We start from the raw sequence: 15,707 nt of genomic DNA, 5'->3' as shown, positions 1-15,707 counted from the left end.
TAAGTGAAGGGAAAAACCCACTAAAGATGATGTCTGTCCTTAGTCTGTTGTTAGATTTTTCATTTAAGTTTCATTTGGTCATCTGATGTTTATTTAAAATGAAATTAGACTTGCCATTTTGGTGTAAAAGCTAAGTAAGTTCACCTGTGGAAAAAAGTTTGGAAGAAAATGAACATTTCTAGTTAGTTGTTAACTGAAAAATTAATGTGTATGCCTGTAGAACGTAGAAATTTCACTAGTGTTTAGATGTGCTTCAGGAAAGTTAGCACTGTCTGATATAAATATGCATACTGTCAACATTGTTAGGAGCTTTTGTAAGTATGTTTTGTATCCTGAGCCTGGATCAGTTGCAGATGGTGTCTGTAAGCTTATAGCAGTGGCTGAAATCACTTCCTGTGAAGCATTTTGCTTAAGAATGTTTTTGCACGTTTTCCTTCATGAAAATTCCCTTGATTTCATTTAGCTTTTATGTCACATAATTAAGTCAATTTGCAGGTTAAAATCTAGTTGATAAGCTTTTGCTGCTGACTATGGAGGAAATAAAACTACCCTGCCAACTTTCTGTAATTCATAATTTTTCTTGGTGCCCAAGGTTTTGGAAGGGGACAGAATATTTTGCAAATACAGGATGTGCACCTGAAATCTCCTGGGAACTGGGATCAGATAGAAAAGCAAAGGGATGTGTAGGTTATGTTAAGATGAGAACAGCAAAAATGCTCTTTTAGTACAATGTAGTTTGGGACAGTCTACATTGTGTTTTTTTAATTAAACAGAAGTCTGTATGATCCCTTTGGTCGAAATGCTAATGATCCTACTTTGTGTAACAACTAACCATTTTAAAGAGGAACTCTTATTCTCAGCCAAACTTGGAACTGTGAAAACTTGAGTTTACCTTTCAGGCATTGATGTGACTTTTTTTTTTTTTTTTGCTTCCTAATCCACTGCAGATAAAGTAAATGCAAAACTCCTCATCCCCTTTTCTCTCCTGTCTATTCATGCTAATGGGGTTTTACATATTAAAGTTCTTTGATCATTCCATGACAAACTTCTTTCCCTGTTACTGTGAGTTGGCAGTAGGGACAAATGGGCAGAGGGAATGGCCATTTGCAACGTTAATGGTTTTGGGTAAGAACATAGGAAGGAATTCCTGAAAGGTAAAATGATTTCCAAGAGCTTATTCACATTTTTATTGTTCTTTGACTGAGCACAAAAGTTCATCTTTAAATAGTAGAAATAGCTGCCATATTGGGGTGGGGATTGAAATTAAATAAACCTGTGGGTTGTCTTGCTGTTCCTAAAGTAACACACCAGTGAAGCTTGGGAAATACTTTCTCTAGAAAGTGCCAGTGTCAGGACATGTGATGCTAAGACAAGATTTTTTTTTTTTCCAGCTCTTAGAGGAACAATAGGTAGCTTGAGACACCATCCAAGCTGCTAAATATTTTAGGAGCCTGGTTGTGTTAATACTCAAACGTAGGAGCAGTCATTTATGATACAAATTCATATCTGGCTGCTGCTTTTCCAGATAGTCAAAATTGTCTGCCAGAGGGCTTTTCATTATAGTTTTTTCCCCCCCTCCTGGTGTGAGCATGATCAAACAGCAGGACTTAGTATAGCCAAGAATAAAACAAGAAAATGCAATGCATGAAACCTCAGTAAATGGGTGAATAGACATATATTTAATAAAATTGTTAGTTTAATAATCTTGAAGTCTTAGACATTAAGTGTGAATGTCTGATTGAATGAGAGTCCTGCAAGTTAGTTAGTCCTACAGTAATGTACTCACATTTTGTTCTTCTCCAATTTCAGTATTATGGACTGCAAATCTTGGAAAATGTGATAAAAACAAGATGGAAGATTCTTCCAAGGAACCAGTGCGAAGGTATGGAGAGATTTTTGTCTTCCTTCATAACTTTGTGTATTAGCTGAGATTCAGACTGTCAGTCTCTAAGTAACTTTCTGTCATGTGTCATGATCATCTTGAATGATGAAACCACGTCTTTCCCTTTTGTGGTAGTGGTCTCAGTGGGTTGGTGAGCAGCTAAAATTCTGTAAATTTGTGGAAAAGGCGTGACTGGTAGTTTTGAAACATCTGAGGTGAGCCCCTGGCATTTGAGGTAGAGGTTTTCATTCTCTGTACTTGGCACAGGGGGTTTTCTTCACTCTCTCTGAGCTGTGTGTGTAGTCCCAGCAGTGTTCTGTCATTTTCTAGTACACTCCGTGGTCCACTTGTTACCTTGTGTAGGTTTATGTAATTACTTTGAAATTGTAACCAGGGACAATGGTTTTAAAATAGAAACACTAAGTAAATGCACTTTCTTACCTACTGATGGTCACTCATTCTGTTAGGCTTAATTCATGGAGGAGTATAAACAGGCAGATTGCTGTAGTTGGTGCAGTGTAGGGTAACCCCCAGTCTCCCATCAATGCAAGGAAGCTGGAAGTCTTAAAATAAACGCTGTGTTTGGTTTTTGGGTTTTCCCCTCTCCTATAGCTTGCAGTGTTGCTGGCTTTTAGACATTGGCTACAGTAAATGGAGGTCCACCTGTGGTACAGGGTTAGTGCTTATTCACATGGCTGGCTGTCAGGTCATCACAACTTGGACTTCAAAACATAATGTGCAACCACTTTATATTCTTCACATTAAATGCTGTCACTGTTCTATACCTGGCTTTTTACTAAAAGCTAGTCTTGGAACTAATTAAAAGTATTCCAGATTTCTGTGTTCTGCTGTGAGCTTTTATTAACCATGCTGGGACATGCTTTAAATTTTTACTGCCAGTGTTTCAGTTCTGAAACTATATTCATTAAAACAGATTGTAAATGTTGATGAAAACAAATGCATAGAGAGACTTACTCATTTTTGTGCTTATTCCTCTTCTCACCTTTCCCCCATCTCTTCCAACTATAGGTTGGCAAGGGGTAGCTGTCTTTGAAAGTAAAACTGAAAGTGAAGCTTCTATTCATTCTGGAGGTTTCTAGGGAACAGCTTCAGCTCAGGCTCAGATACAGCTATGCCCTTTTGAGAAACTAAAAGAGAGTACCTTAGTTAGCTAAAGTTAAATGTTCTTTGTGCCTTTAATTATTGGAGTATCTTAGCTCAGCCATATTTTGTTACTTTCTTGACTATGAGAACTTAGTTTCAGCATTTGGAAGTTTTCTCGTAAAGTTTTTGGCCGTGGGAGCCAAACAGGAGGAAGAGGAGGAGTTGTTAGTACCGCCCACCTGTGAAGGGAGGTGTAGTGGAACAGATGTCACAGGGATGGACTTGACTTGATAGTTTGGAACTGAACAAGTGCCAAATACAGGATGTAATGCAGGAGTTCAAAGTCTTAAAAGTTACGCTCTTAATCCATAGGAGAGCTGAGAAGTAGTGGTGGTAGGATGAGGTTGCTGCTGGCTGTGCTTTGGGTCATTTTATCTCTAGCAGTGATAGTGGTGTGGAGTGGTTCCTGCCATCTAAGAAGATGCAATAACTCCATGTGTTACAAGGCAAAATAAAGTTACTGTCTGTAGTTGTCTAATCATCTTGAGGTATTTTATTCTTATGTTTCCTGACTTAGGTATCTATGAAAACTCCAGAGGAAATAAAAAAATCCTTTATACTGGCAAAAGTGTGTTGTTTGTTCAGCTTTTTAAACATTTTCCCTTTGACAGCCAAACTAAAATTGTGAAATTGACTTTTGTCCTGTTTTAGGGAAACTGGGTTAGCTGGCTTTTACTTGTGTGGTAGAAGAGGAACCAAATGTATTTACTGTACCATGGCATGTTATCCAGCTTGGCCTCAGTGGTGTAGGAGGGAGAATCTGTTTCATCTCTAATCCAGTTTGATCTGGTCTGTGGTGGTTGTTTTTTAATTTTTTTTTTTTTTTTGGCTGATGATACTGGCTGGTGCAAGAGAACTGCTCCAGAGCTTATTCAGGTGGCTTGATTACTTGGGAGATAGTAAGGCTGGTTAAATTGAGGTTTCCTTGACTCCAGCCATTCTTTGGTTGACAGGATTTTCCTGTTTGAAGTGTAACTGGTGGAATGTGTGTGCAGGAAACTGAAACTCAGCATGCAATGGAATGCTTAGTGACAAAGCAAACCATGCAGGTTTCAAATCAGTTTTACTTTATATCTTAATTTATAAAAGATGTTTTCTGCATGTCTCATTGGTTTGTGTAGTAAATACAGCTGACAAATCTTGCTCTTGGTTAAGAGGAAACTAAATGCATTTATGAGAAAAACACTGTTCCCCCTTTGTAGCAACAGCAGCTGAAGTTAAGAGCAGATCTGAATTAAATTGTCAGTGAATAAAAAAAGTTTTTGAAACGACTTCCTGAGACTTGTTGGGAGAAATAAAGCAATGCTGTTAATTTCAGAGCCTGAACTGTAACTTTTTTTAAAAGTTGTTGTTGTTGTTGTTTTTTAACGAGTCGTACATCAGAATGACTTGTTGGGCCTTGAGGTTAGCCAGAGGTTTGTTACTGCTTCTGTCTGAATGCTGGGAGGTTTCAGCTTCCAGCCTGGAATTTTAAATGCAAGGAGGAAAATGTTTTCTTCAGATACGTTCTTTAGACTTGAAACTCTGTTCTGAAGTTTGCTTTTGTTTTAAAATAGCTTTTGGGTTTGGGCTTTTCTGGCCCTGGTGCCTTTAACTTTTGTAAAGTAGCTTTCTGCTCCTCAGGTGGTGGTGTTTGTGAGCACTTTTGAAGAGTTCATTTTTATCTTTCCATAATTCTGAAACAGGATTTGGGCAAAACAATCAATTTACAGTTCTAAAGTACTTGTGACTACTCTGCTTTTTGTTATTCTTGATTTTTGGTTTGCTTTTGGAGTTAGCAGTGGGAACCAGTTGGTTCTGTAGACAAAGTGGAGTTTATAAGGCACAGAAGGGACAAAATTCAGTTAAATCGGATGCCTGGCCTGCGTGTTCAGCCTTGAGACATGTTTGGTCATAGCCCCCAGCAATGGTTAGCCTTGCTCTGGGTGATTTATGTAGTCCTCGGGAGAGTGCTTGGAATGGCTCTTCCACGTACACAAATGATGTCATGTGGTTTTCATTGAAGCCTCGCTGCAGCGGGTGATGTATTCCAGAACATCCCAGGCAGTGCTGAACTTGGCTCATTGCCAGGGTATTTTGCCATCATTCTCAAGTTGAAGTTCTCGGTTTATTGAGGTGTGATACTAAATTGCTTTAAGTTCTGATATCCTTTGGAGTTGATTGTTTAATAGCACTCAGAAAGGATGGCATTTGATTAGTGCTGTGGTCTCAAAAGGATTTTCTCTGGCAGTGTGAAAACCTGCCTGGAAAGAAAGGCTTTTTGGTCTTCAGTGCAGTGATACGTTTCATTAATCCTGCATTGTGAAATGGAATACTGTTCCCCTGAACAGAGCGAGCTTGTCTGGAGTGTTTGGAGTTGGAATGGATAAAGCACTTCTTCATTACGAAACACAAATTGCTTGTACCATTTTTCTCGTTCTGAAATGAGAAAGTGAAGTGTTCAGAGATGCAGTTCAGCGTTTTCCAGGAAGGTCCTGGAGTTGAGTGTAAAGCTTTTGGTGCAGTGGAAGCTGCTGTAGAGGAGGTTTTTCTGTGCAGTGATGAGATATTTTAATGGAAATTCCTGGCCTGCTTCATGAGGAAGATGTTTCCTTGGTTCTTGGTAATGAAGGAGGGGATGAGCTACATGGCACTTCCGTGTGTGTGTGTGTGAAGAGAAACTCTGTCCCTTTTTTCAGAGTTTTCTTGAGTTTTCTGTTGAAAAACAAATAAATTATGAATTGATTCAGTTCATCACTAAGGGGGAAAGATCATTTGTGGGACTGTATGGGAAAGAATTGTTTCTTAACACTAAAAATAAGATAGTATTTCGACTACCTTTTGGGGCTAAACAGTTCAATGTAAGTGTGTATGCATATCAACATCCCCAGAGGGGACAGCTCAGCTTTAGCATTTGAAATTCTAATTTTGATTGCAAAATAACGTTAATTTGCTGAGTTACATTGCCCACCTGATTCATTTATGCCTATTATTCTTTAATACAAGCACAAAATTTAGTAATTTTAGTAAATTAGAGTGAGCTTGCATCTGCAGCACCAGCTAGAATAATTTCTGACACTTGTTAAATGCTTGTGCTCTGTGACTGCACAGAAGGCTGTGCTTGTGTGCCTTGAGGACAAGAAGAGGGTTTGTTGCAGGTGTGTGTTTGCTGATTGTGTCCATGGTTATTTACCTGCTGTACTGGGCTGTGACAGGAACTCTGTGCTCAGGTACACAGAGTACAGGAGAGGTAATGGCTTCCTAGAGCACATCCAAAGGTTAAACTGTAGGATATTGCCTCAAGTTCAGGCTGCAGAAATTACTCATATTGGATGCTGTGACGTTCCTCACTGTCCCAGTTCCACTCTCAGCATTGGGTCACTTGGGAAAACAACTTTCCCTCCAGGAAGTGTTTCAGTTTTACTGGATGTTTGCCTCTCTGTCGAGGAGCAACTTTCACAGAAGGATGACAGTATCTAATGGACATCCAGGAATGTTCTAAAAGGCCTCGAGTTCATGTCCTTGCTCTGTCATCCCTTTTATGGTACTTGATACAAAAGTAGTTCCTGGGCTTCACTTTCCAGAAAATGCCAGCAGTGGGGCTGGTCCAGGCCTGAAGCAGGGTCTGCTCCCTTTGGTTGCATGTTGTCCTGAGATCAGTGCAGTTGTAAGGTCAGATGATCTTTGAAGAACATTTTGTGTGTCCTGGGTGTTGTGGTTGGTGTGGCTTTTGTTTTGTTTTATTGGAAGGTCCTGCACTGTCTGTCTCTTCCTGCTTGGCTCCATGAAGGGCCTGAACTTGGCAGTTGTGGTGTTGGCATCTACAAGACTTGTTCAGCGGCTTCTGTGATGGAAGGAGACCTTCTAGGCAGTGGTTGTGGGGCTTGTGCATGTCTCGTGCTTTCCTTTTTAACATAACACTTCCTTTTAAGTTCCCCAGACATGGTGCTTTTAGCTTATCCCATGGACTTCTACCCCTGAACAGTTTCTTGGACATGTTCTGCTGAAAAATGGTAATGAGCCTCTGGGTTGATTTTTATCAGAATATAAATTTGACATATATTTGTTCTGCTGAAAATTATCTTTCCTATGAAATGACAAATAAATGAGCAATTAAATATGGAGCAGAAACTATAACACCTGAAGTAAAAAAAGAAAAAGTAGAAAATGACATCTGATCCAAAAAGAGCATTAGCGAATTGGATAGCTGCTGCTTTTAAAGGATTAAGAATGTGACTTTGTTCTCTGGATGGACGACCTCAGGAGCCTGCAGCATGATGTGTGAAAAGGAGCAAACTTTGGAGGTTGTCTTTTGAGCTGTGGTCACCATTTTTACTTTTATTTTTCTAATGGAGAAACTGTGGAGCAGAGCAGCTGTTCTCCTCTGCTGGTCTCAAAGCTAGAAGGATGGCAGCACAATATTCAAGTTGTTACTGAATTGCACAATGCCATTGATGCAGCAAGATGGAAAAGACCATGGATTTGCAGTTGGAACTCTAAGAACAACTTTTTAATTCCTTTTTGAAACGCAAAGAGTTGCAACAGTAGGCTTCCCTTAGTGGTTTGGCAGATGGTTATAATAGTTTAGTTTCTGGCACTGCAGACCTATTTCCATACTATTCTGGGGGCTTTCATATCTCATTTGTGAATTACTGTAATGTTTCAGCAAAGAGTGTGTTTTAGGTTTAAAATATCAGACCAGGCCTATGATGTCAGACCAGTGCTTGGTAATAACTCTTACCCAGTGATACTTTATTAATGACCATTCTCCTGGAGTAATGTGGATTGATCCCAGTTGGTGATGATGAATATGAATAGTTCACTTGTAATTGGAACTGCCTGTAGAACAGCTCCTGGCTAGTATGTATCTAATGGCTCAAAGTCTGGATCTAGTTTTTCCAGTTTTCACGAGGATGCAATTAATAAACTGTCCCCTTTAATCCTGTTGCTTAAGCCTGAAATGAAAAAAAAATTCTTAAATTTGGCTGAGTCTTAGACAAGTTTTAAAACTTAGAACAGAGGCTGTGGATTATGTCTGCAACAGAAGACATTCTTCTCCTTGAAGTGACAACTTCTGAAGTCTTCAACATATGCATGTTGTCTGCGTGAGTCAGCTGACTTGTCTGGTTGAAGAAATGATTGAAACAAGATTTTTGGGTTCATGAATTTGAATAGTAAAGCATCCACCAATTCTCAAACTTCCTTATGACAAGAAAACACTTGCCTGGTTTGAAGCGTGGTTCAGGGCTGAACTTTTGGAATGTTGCCTGGGTCGTGACTCCAGGCCCTCTGTGCGTGCCTTTTCCTGGGAGTCAGGTGTTCTTGTGCAGAATGGGTTTAGACACGGATATTGTCACTTGGAAAGTCATTGTTTCCATGGATTTAGGAATTAGGAGTGAGCTGAGGATTGGGTGGCAAAATGAAACTTTTGGCAGTGTGGCTTTCTACAGTGATTGGGGATTTTTTTTGTTTTATGGTAGAGCTGAAAGCTAAAATAATTCAAAAACATTTGTAGAAGAAACACACTCTGTGCCCCTGGTTGGCCAATTGCCAATGTAAGAAGAAAAAAAGCAATAAAGTAGAATTTATTAAGAGTTTCTGGACTCACGGCATCCATATGTGCTATAAATGCACAGTGGTTCACACTCAAATGAATTGTGCTGTATTAGTGAATGAAGTTTTAAGTTCTGTTCTTGTAAGATTTCACAGGGGAAGCTTTGCTAAGCTCTGGCACAGTGCTTGACTTTGAAGTGCTGTGTTTAGGAATTCCTGTCTTTAAAATGGATCACCTAAGTAGACTGGAGCATCTCTGAACTTCTGCATGCAGTGCAGGTGATGTGTCAAAGCTTTCCGTGCAGTTTAGCAAACTTGGCCTTGAAACTGGAGTCACACTTAGTTAAGTTCTGTTTATTCTTTGAGTTCACTTCGATCTGGTACAAACTACTGCAAGGACACTCTAATCCTTAGTGTGTTTTCCTTTTGGTTTATTGAAATAGTTTAGGTGTAAAGCCTTTTTGTACATCTGAAATATCCCCTGTCGGGACTGATAAAGGTGAATTTTTCCCATGTAACACACAAGAAGGATGCTCACTGATGCATGCTTATCTGACCCTTAGAGGTGTTTCTTGTTTAAAAACATGAAGAATCTGAATTCAGAAATATTTATTGCTACATCTGTGATATCTGGCATAGCTGAAAATAAATTCCTACATCTTCTGCAGGTATTAAAAAATATGTTGTTGGCCTGATTATCAAGACCTCATCTGACCCAACGTGTGTAGAAGTAAGTGAAGGGTTCTCAGGCAAGGGTGAGGGAGGGGGGAGTATTATGCAAAACCTGACTCTTCTCTTCTCTTCTCCAGAAAGAGAAGGTGTATATTGGGAAACTGAATATGATTCTTGTTCAGGTAAGCCAGAGTTCATAACATTTTAAACCTTACGGTAAAGTCTCTGACTTTGCTGTGTGTCTCATGTGTGGCTGCCTCACTTTGCAGATCCTGAAACAGGAGTGGCCGAAGCACTGGCCGACGTTTATCAGCGATATTGTGGGAGCCAGCAGGACCAGCGAGAGCCTCTGTCAGAACAACATGGTGATCCTGAAACTGCTGAGTGAAGAAGTGTTTGATTTTTCCAGTGGCCAGATTACTCAAGTAAAAGCTAAGCATTTGAAAGACAGGCAAGTATATCTGTTTAAATCTTAATGATCAGAGTAGACTTTGTGCTTGCTGCTAAATAGTTGCTCTCACTTGGAGCCTTTGTGTGAACACCTACAGCTGTGCAATTCCATTTCTGAGCCCAAGAGGGTTACTGATTTTTCTTTGAAGCAGTACTCCTAGGGGATCCCTAACTTCATTTTGTACACACAGGGATTTGTACCTTGCTACAAGTAGCATCTGTTGACTGATGGTTCCCACCCTTTTAACACAGCATTCAGCATTGATTGATTGTATTTTCTTAGGCAGAATTTGCAGGCACAGGCTTCAAGCTACTTAAAATATGCATTATTACCATGAAAATGGGGAAAAGCCAGGTGGCTTTTGAATGCCTCCATGGGCATAGGTCTCCAGGACCTGTCCTGTGAGCATAGATATTTTGATTTATGAAATGTGGAAATGCTTCGGTTTTAATTTTTTTTTTTTTTTTTACAGCATGTGTAATGAATTCTCTCAGATATTTCAACTGTGTCAGTTTGTGATGGTAAGTCATATTTCTTTAATTATGTTTTCAAAATTCCCCCTTTGTGCCTAGCAGTGTCACAATGTCATAAACTCTAAATGGTCATTTACAGGAAAACTCCCAAAACGCTCCCTTAGTCCATGCAACTTTGGAAACTTTGCTACGATTTCTGAACTGGATTCCTCTGGGATATATATTTGAGACCAAGTTAATCAGCACACTAATATACAAGGTACTCTTGCAAAAAAATGACAGCTCTTAAATTTAAATACAAGTTGTGGAGAAGCTGTACAACACTTCTGTAATACTCGTTATTTTTTTCTTCCCTCAACAGTTCTTAAATGTTCCCATGTTTCGAAATGTCTCTTTGAAGTGCCTCACAGAGATTGCAGGTGTCAGTGTAAGCCAGTATGAAGAACAGTTTGTAACACTTTTTACACTGACCATGATGCAGTTAAAACAGGTAAATGGTTTTCGGAAGTCTTTGTATTTCATATCACAAAATCAATTTCTGTAGAACCTAGTTGAGTTGACAGGTTCATGTTCATTATAGAGCTCTTGATAGGAGAAGTGTTGTTCTTCGGTGGTATTTGTGGCTTGATCAGAAGATGCCAAGTGTGCTTTTCTGAACTTGATTGCAGCTGTATTTCTGCTGTATTGATTTGATTAATTTAGGAGATATTTTGAGCACTTGGGCTGTCTGATGGGGAACCATGAACTATGTGTCTCAAGACCTAAACTGACCTAACTTCTGCAAGTTATTCTTTAATCTTTGGAACAGGTAGAAAAAATTTTCATAAAAAGCCATACATCAAATTTATATAATTTGATGATTCCCCTCTGAGCAGTTCAGACTCAGGTACATGAGTCCTTTCCTCAGTGTGTTTATATCATAAGAGGATGGGTGAAGGGGTTTTTTTAACAGTCTTTCCTTGTCTTGGCAATGTTGGTCTATCTTGGGGATTCTTCATAAAAAACGAGCAACATATTTGTTAATACACAGTAGTTGTTGTGTATAAAAAGGGAAGCTCTTGATGATGTCTGTGTTCTTTTTGTTAGATGCTTCCTTTAAATACCAATATCCGACTTGCGTATTCGAATGGAAAAGATGATGAACAGAACTTCATTCAGAATCTCAGTTTATTCCTCTGCACGTTCCTCAAGGAGCATGGTCTGCTTATAGAAAAAAGGTTAAATTTGAGGGAAACACTAATGGAGGTAAGTAGCTTGGTTTATCTGGTTTAAAAATGTAGCAGGTGTGTTCTCATGCTCAAAGGATGTGATACTAATGTAATTTCTAGATCATTATACTTGAAGTGGGTAAGAGGAAAAAAACTAATCATAAATAGAAAAACCCCTTCAAAGTGTTTGTTTCCTGGTGTGCTTCAGTGGCATTCTGCTTTCGGTGATCCTTCACCAGTATAATGTCTGAAAACTTAACTCTGTCTCACCCTCTTCTTACTTGTTCCTCCATGGAAGTGTCAAATAGTGCTTCAAAGTAAACGGATATATTCTTCTTCCATGGGTTTACGTGTTTCTGTTTAACTCTCACATGAAGGAGGTGTGTTGCTGTGACTTTCATCAGTCTCTGTTTTCACTGAGCATCCAGAGCAGGGTTTGAGCACATGCTGTAGGCCAGTTCCTCCTTCTTGATGTGGCTTCTTGCCTAGTTTGCCATTTCCCACCTGAAAAGCTTTAAATAATCCTCAAGGACAAGTCTGTTTCTGTGTAATAAAGACTGTGTGTGCCAGTGGCAGAGCCCTACCAAGTGACTGGGACAGTAAAACCACTGGGACTGTGGCAATTACTGGAGATTCAGATAAGAATGAAGGGTTGGAAAGGCTGAAACACTGAGGGTACAGTTTCATGCTGTAGTGGGGGTAGATCACAAATTAGGATTTTCAGTTGTGTTGTTCTAATTGTGAATAAGAATTTTGCTGGGACTGAACTATTCTATGGTGACTTTTTTGCTACTGCTGCACTCCAGAGGAAGGAAAGCGGCTCCATATCCCTTGAAGCACCATTTTCTGTGTGCGGAATCAAGCCCTGTGCAGGTTTGGAGGTTGTAGGCTGAGGAACTGCCCTGAGACAGGGAAAAAAACACCACCCCAATTTTTAAACCTAGAGACCAGATTCCATTGGGAGGGGGAAGTGCATCTTGCAGGTTGATTAGCTGTAATCCAGCATGTCCATCTGAATTCCAGTCTGTATTCCAGCCAGTGTTCTCAATATATTTCTTCTGGAGGTAGTCCTCTACAAAAAAAAAGGCATTTAAATAAAATTGCCTGCAAATATTAAATTGTAGCTCATTTAGAAGGTGGACTCAGAGGAGTATCACTTTATTTTCAATAGAGCAGCTGTTAACAGTTCCAGATCATTCCTGAATTTGCAAGTAGTAAGCTTTCAAAATGACTGGGAATCAGGGATGCACAGCTCAAGGCTCAAGTTTCTATTACGCTGAGGCTGTATTAGGAGGACCTGTGTAAAACAGGCATTTACAAAACTGGATTCTGAAGACTTTGTCATGGATAGATTGGTGAAATGTTCAACGAAGTTCTTATGCCTGTCTAAAATGGTTGCAAATTCAACTTCTGTAAGCTCTGGTGTAATAGAACCTAGGCACAGCTTTTCTTTAAAAAGCTCTGTGTCATTCTAACCTGTTAATTCCTGTACTTTGGATGTAGCAGATCTCCTGAAATTGTTCCATGGATTCATTGGATCTCATGTAGATTCCTCTGCTAGTCTACAAAGTTATTTTAAGTGAAATTACCAAGAGAAATTGATGTGTAAAGATTAATGTATGGCTGTTCTGAGTCCCTCTTTTGACACTGTAGGTGGAGATGCTGAATCAGGTCTTTACCTTCTAAAATGCTCTAAGTTGTTGTAGTGCCCAAGCTATGAAAATATCCTCAGATTTTATAATTTCATTCTGTTTGTTCACTAATGGGCAATTGCTTTGATATCTTTCACCAGGGACTGCATAATAAGCTTAGGCAAAAGAGGTTTGTCTGTGTAGTTTTAATTTCTCTGGTTGGTATCTGAGCTTGTCAGAATTGCATCAGTGGCTTTCCCTGCTCAGCCTGCTCTGGCTGTTCTGTCAGGAAAGAAGTTGAAAATGTTCTGGTAGATGACTTCTGTGGAAAGCAAAGGAGCAGTATTCCAGGGTCAAAGGATCCAGAACAAAGCAGCAGCAATAGTCTTGAGAACAGCAATCACTGACACCAGCTGATGAGGGTTTTTTGAGGTTCTGAAAATGCCTTGCAGAAGCTCCAGAGGCTGTGGGTTTGATAATTTACAAACAGGCTGGTTTGGTGATGGCATTTTTGAAGATGTCTTTAGGCTATTTCAGTTTTAAGAATTCATACGGACTTTGAAAATAACAATAATTGACAGGAGTCCTTGGTTTTTAGTTGCTCTGCCAGTCACAACTCTGACTTGTAAGTAATGTCATTGCAATGTTAATGCCTCTTTTTCCAAACTCTGAGATTAATTTGGCATTTTGTCAGGACTTGGATAACTGAACTTGAAGCAATGTGGTTTGACCTGCAGATACACTCAGTAATTGGATGTTTAAACCACTGTTTTCCAGGCTCTTCATTACATGCTGTTGGTGTCAGAAGTTGAAGAAACTGAAATTTTCAAGATTTGTCTGGAGTATTGGAACCATTTAGCTGCTGAGCTCTACAGGGAAAGTCCATTCTCAACGTCTGCTTCTCCACTGCTTTCGGGGAGTCAACACTTCGATGTTCCTCCCAGGAGACAGCTTTATTTGCCTGTTTTGTCCAAGGTAAGCCATGTTCAAGTGAAGGCACTGTAAAGATTCAGATGCTGTTTGTGAATTAGAGATTTTGCTTCATGTAAGGAGTGACATAAGAACTTACCTTAGTTGATGGTTGATTCAACTCTAGTTACATAATCAATGTGAAAATACTTTAAGATGATACTAGTATATAATAAGAGTATTAATGTGCTGTTTCAGCTTTTTTAAGGTACTTAATTTAAAAATAAATCTGTATTGAACAGTTTCTGTAAACAGAAAGGCTGGAGCGTTAGAGTTGGAGGAAAACCTCTGTGTTTGGGAACAGAGGTCTTTAAAAGACCCCGAATATGACATAAGCATTTTGAAGCTCTGGAAAGTATAAACACTGCATAGGTTGGGTTTTTTTTAAAGTACTCAGCTTGATCATTGGAGGGAGAGAAGTCAGCAGGCTCTCTCCTTAATGGCTTGTTAGTTGGCATTTCTGTATAGCTGGATATAACCTTCCTGTGGTTGAGGCTGCCTGAGCAGAGTGCTCTGGAGACACTTGTGGAGCTGGGAGAGTGTTGGTGTTGCAGTTTGATGGAGTTTTAACTTCCCCCAGGTTCGATTGCTCATGGTCAGCCGCATGGCCAAGCCTGAAGAAGTCCTGGTTGTGGAAAATGATCAAGGGGAGGTAGTTCGGGAATTCATGAAGGATACGGATTCCATAAACTTGTATAAAAATATGAGAGAAACGTTGGGTAAGTGAACTGGCTGCAGCTTGTGTGCTGTGGGTCTGTGCAGCTGCATCAGTGTGTTGTCTTAGGATCTGAATTGTTGTGTGGGTAAAAGGGTTATCAGCAAGGTGTACTACACAGACTGGAAAGGGAGAAGGCAGTGGCTGCTCTGAAGTTTCCTGTTTGAGGCATGTAGTGTGTTATAACCTGGTGTAATACACTACTTAATTTTTGTCCTTAGGTATTGCAGTGATAACGAGTTTTTTGAGGCAGGAAAAAATAGTGAGAGTCCTAATTGTAACTTGAGGGAGCAAAGGAAGTAGAGTTGTCAGATTTTTTTAGGACATTAGACCTTCAATAATCAATTTATTTTATCAAATGCAGATGGGAACACTGAGTGTTTAGCAACAGGTTTATGCACTAGGAATGTGTGTATTGGAAAGCTTGTGAGATGCAAAGTGTATGTGGGTATTTTTATTCTCACCTTTCTACTTGTGATGTAGGTATAGCCAGTGTTAAATTAATTGTTCTAATGCATTTGCAAAACATTTTTGTTTTATGAAACAATTACTGCGTGTCCTGAGCCTAGGTTGTGTTGCCAGATACAGGATTATTTATATGAAAATGCAGGTCAGGTTTTTCTTGCTTATGTTTTATGTATTACCTATAAGATTCACTTGGCAAAAAAGGGGGAGAATGTGGTGGAAGCTGTATTCTGTGGTACAGTAAAAATCTATTTCTGAACCTGGCCTTAAATTGCTCTTGACTTGCTGGGATTTAGAGTTTTATATTGGAGACGCTAATCCTATTAAGGGCTGATGCAAGTGACTGAGTTGTGATACCTGAATCTTCCACCTAGACCTGTTCAGGAGCACCAGCTCCACTTTAATCGTGGGTTATTGCAAGCAGCAAATGTGGTGACACTAAACTACAGAGCTGAAGAAAATGCATGGGCTTACACACTGTATAATGTCCCCAAAGGCAGCCAATCCCATATTCCCTACAGACCATCAGTACAGATGCCTTTTGA

General features: G+C 39.6%; 1 protein-coding gene across 1 annotated transcript in view; it reads left to right on the top strand.

Moving 5' to 3' along the window:
- Nucleotides 1-15,707, top strand: part of LOC121673497 (exportin-1) — a 34,956-nt gene that overhangs the window by 10,339 nt on the left and 8,910 nt on the right. Inside the window, exons 5-14 of the mRNA XM_042046830.1 lie at nt 1,810-1,882; nt 9,247-9,308; nt 9,388-9,432; nt 9,520-9,701; nt 10,174-10,222; nt 10,314-10,433; nt 10,536-10,664; nt 11,261-11,419; nt 13,791-13,988; nt 14,563-14,701. Of these exons, the coding sequence (XP_041902764.1) occupies nt 1,810-1,882; nt 9,247-9,308; nt 9,388-9,432; nt 9,520-9,701; nt 10,174-10,222; nt 10,314-10,433; nt 10,536-10,664; nt 11,261-11,419; nt 13,791-13,988; nt 14,563-14,701 (1,156 nt within the window). The remainder of the gene's footprint in view (nt 1-1,809; nt 1,883-9,246; nt 9,309-9,387; nt 9,433-9,519; nt 9,702-10,173; nt 10,223-10,313; nt 10,434-10,535; nt 10,665-11,260; nt 11,420-13,790; nt 13,989-14,562; nt 14,702-15,707) is intronic.

This window comes from Corvus kubaryi, unplaced genomic scaffold (assembly GCF_017639235.1).
Source record: "Corvus kubaryi isolate FWS band 111438036 unplaced genomic scaffold, C.kubaryi_AGA036_p1.0 65463, whole genome shotgun sequence".
NCBI lineage: Eukaryota > Metazoa > Chordata > Aves > Passeriformes > Corvidae > Corvus > Corvus kubaryi.
This window is presented reverse-complemented; position numbering and strand designations above follow the sequence as displayed.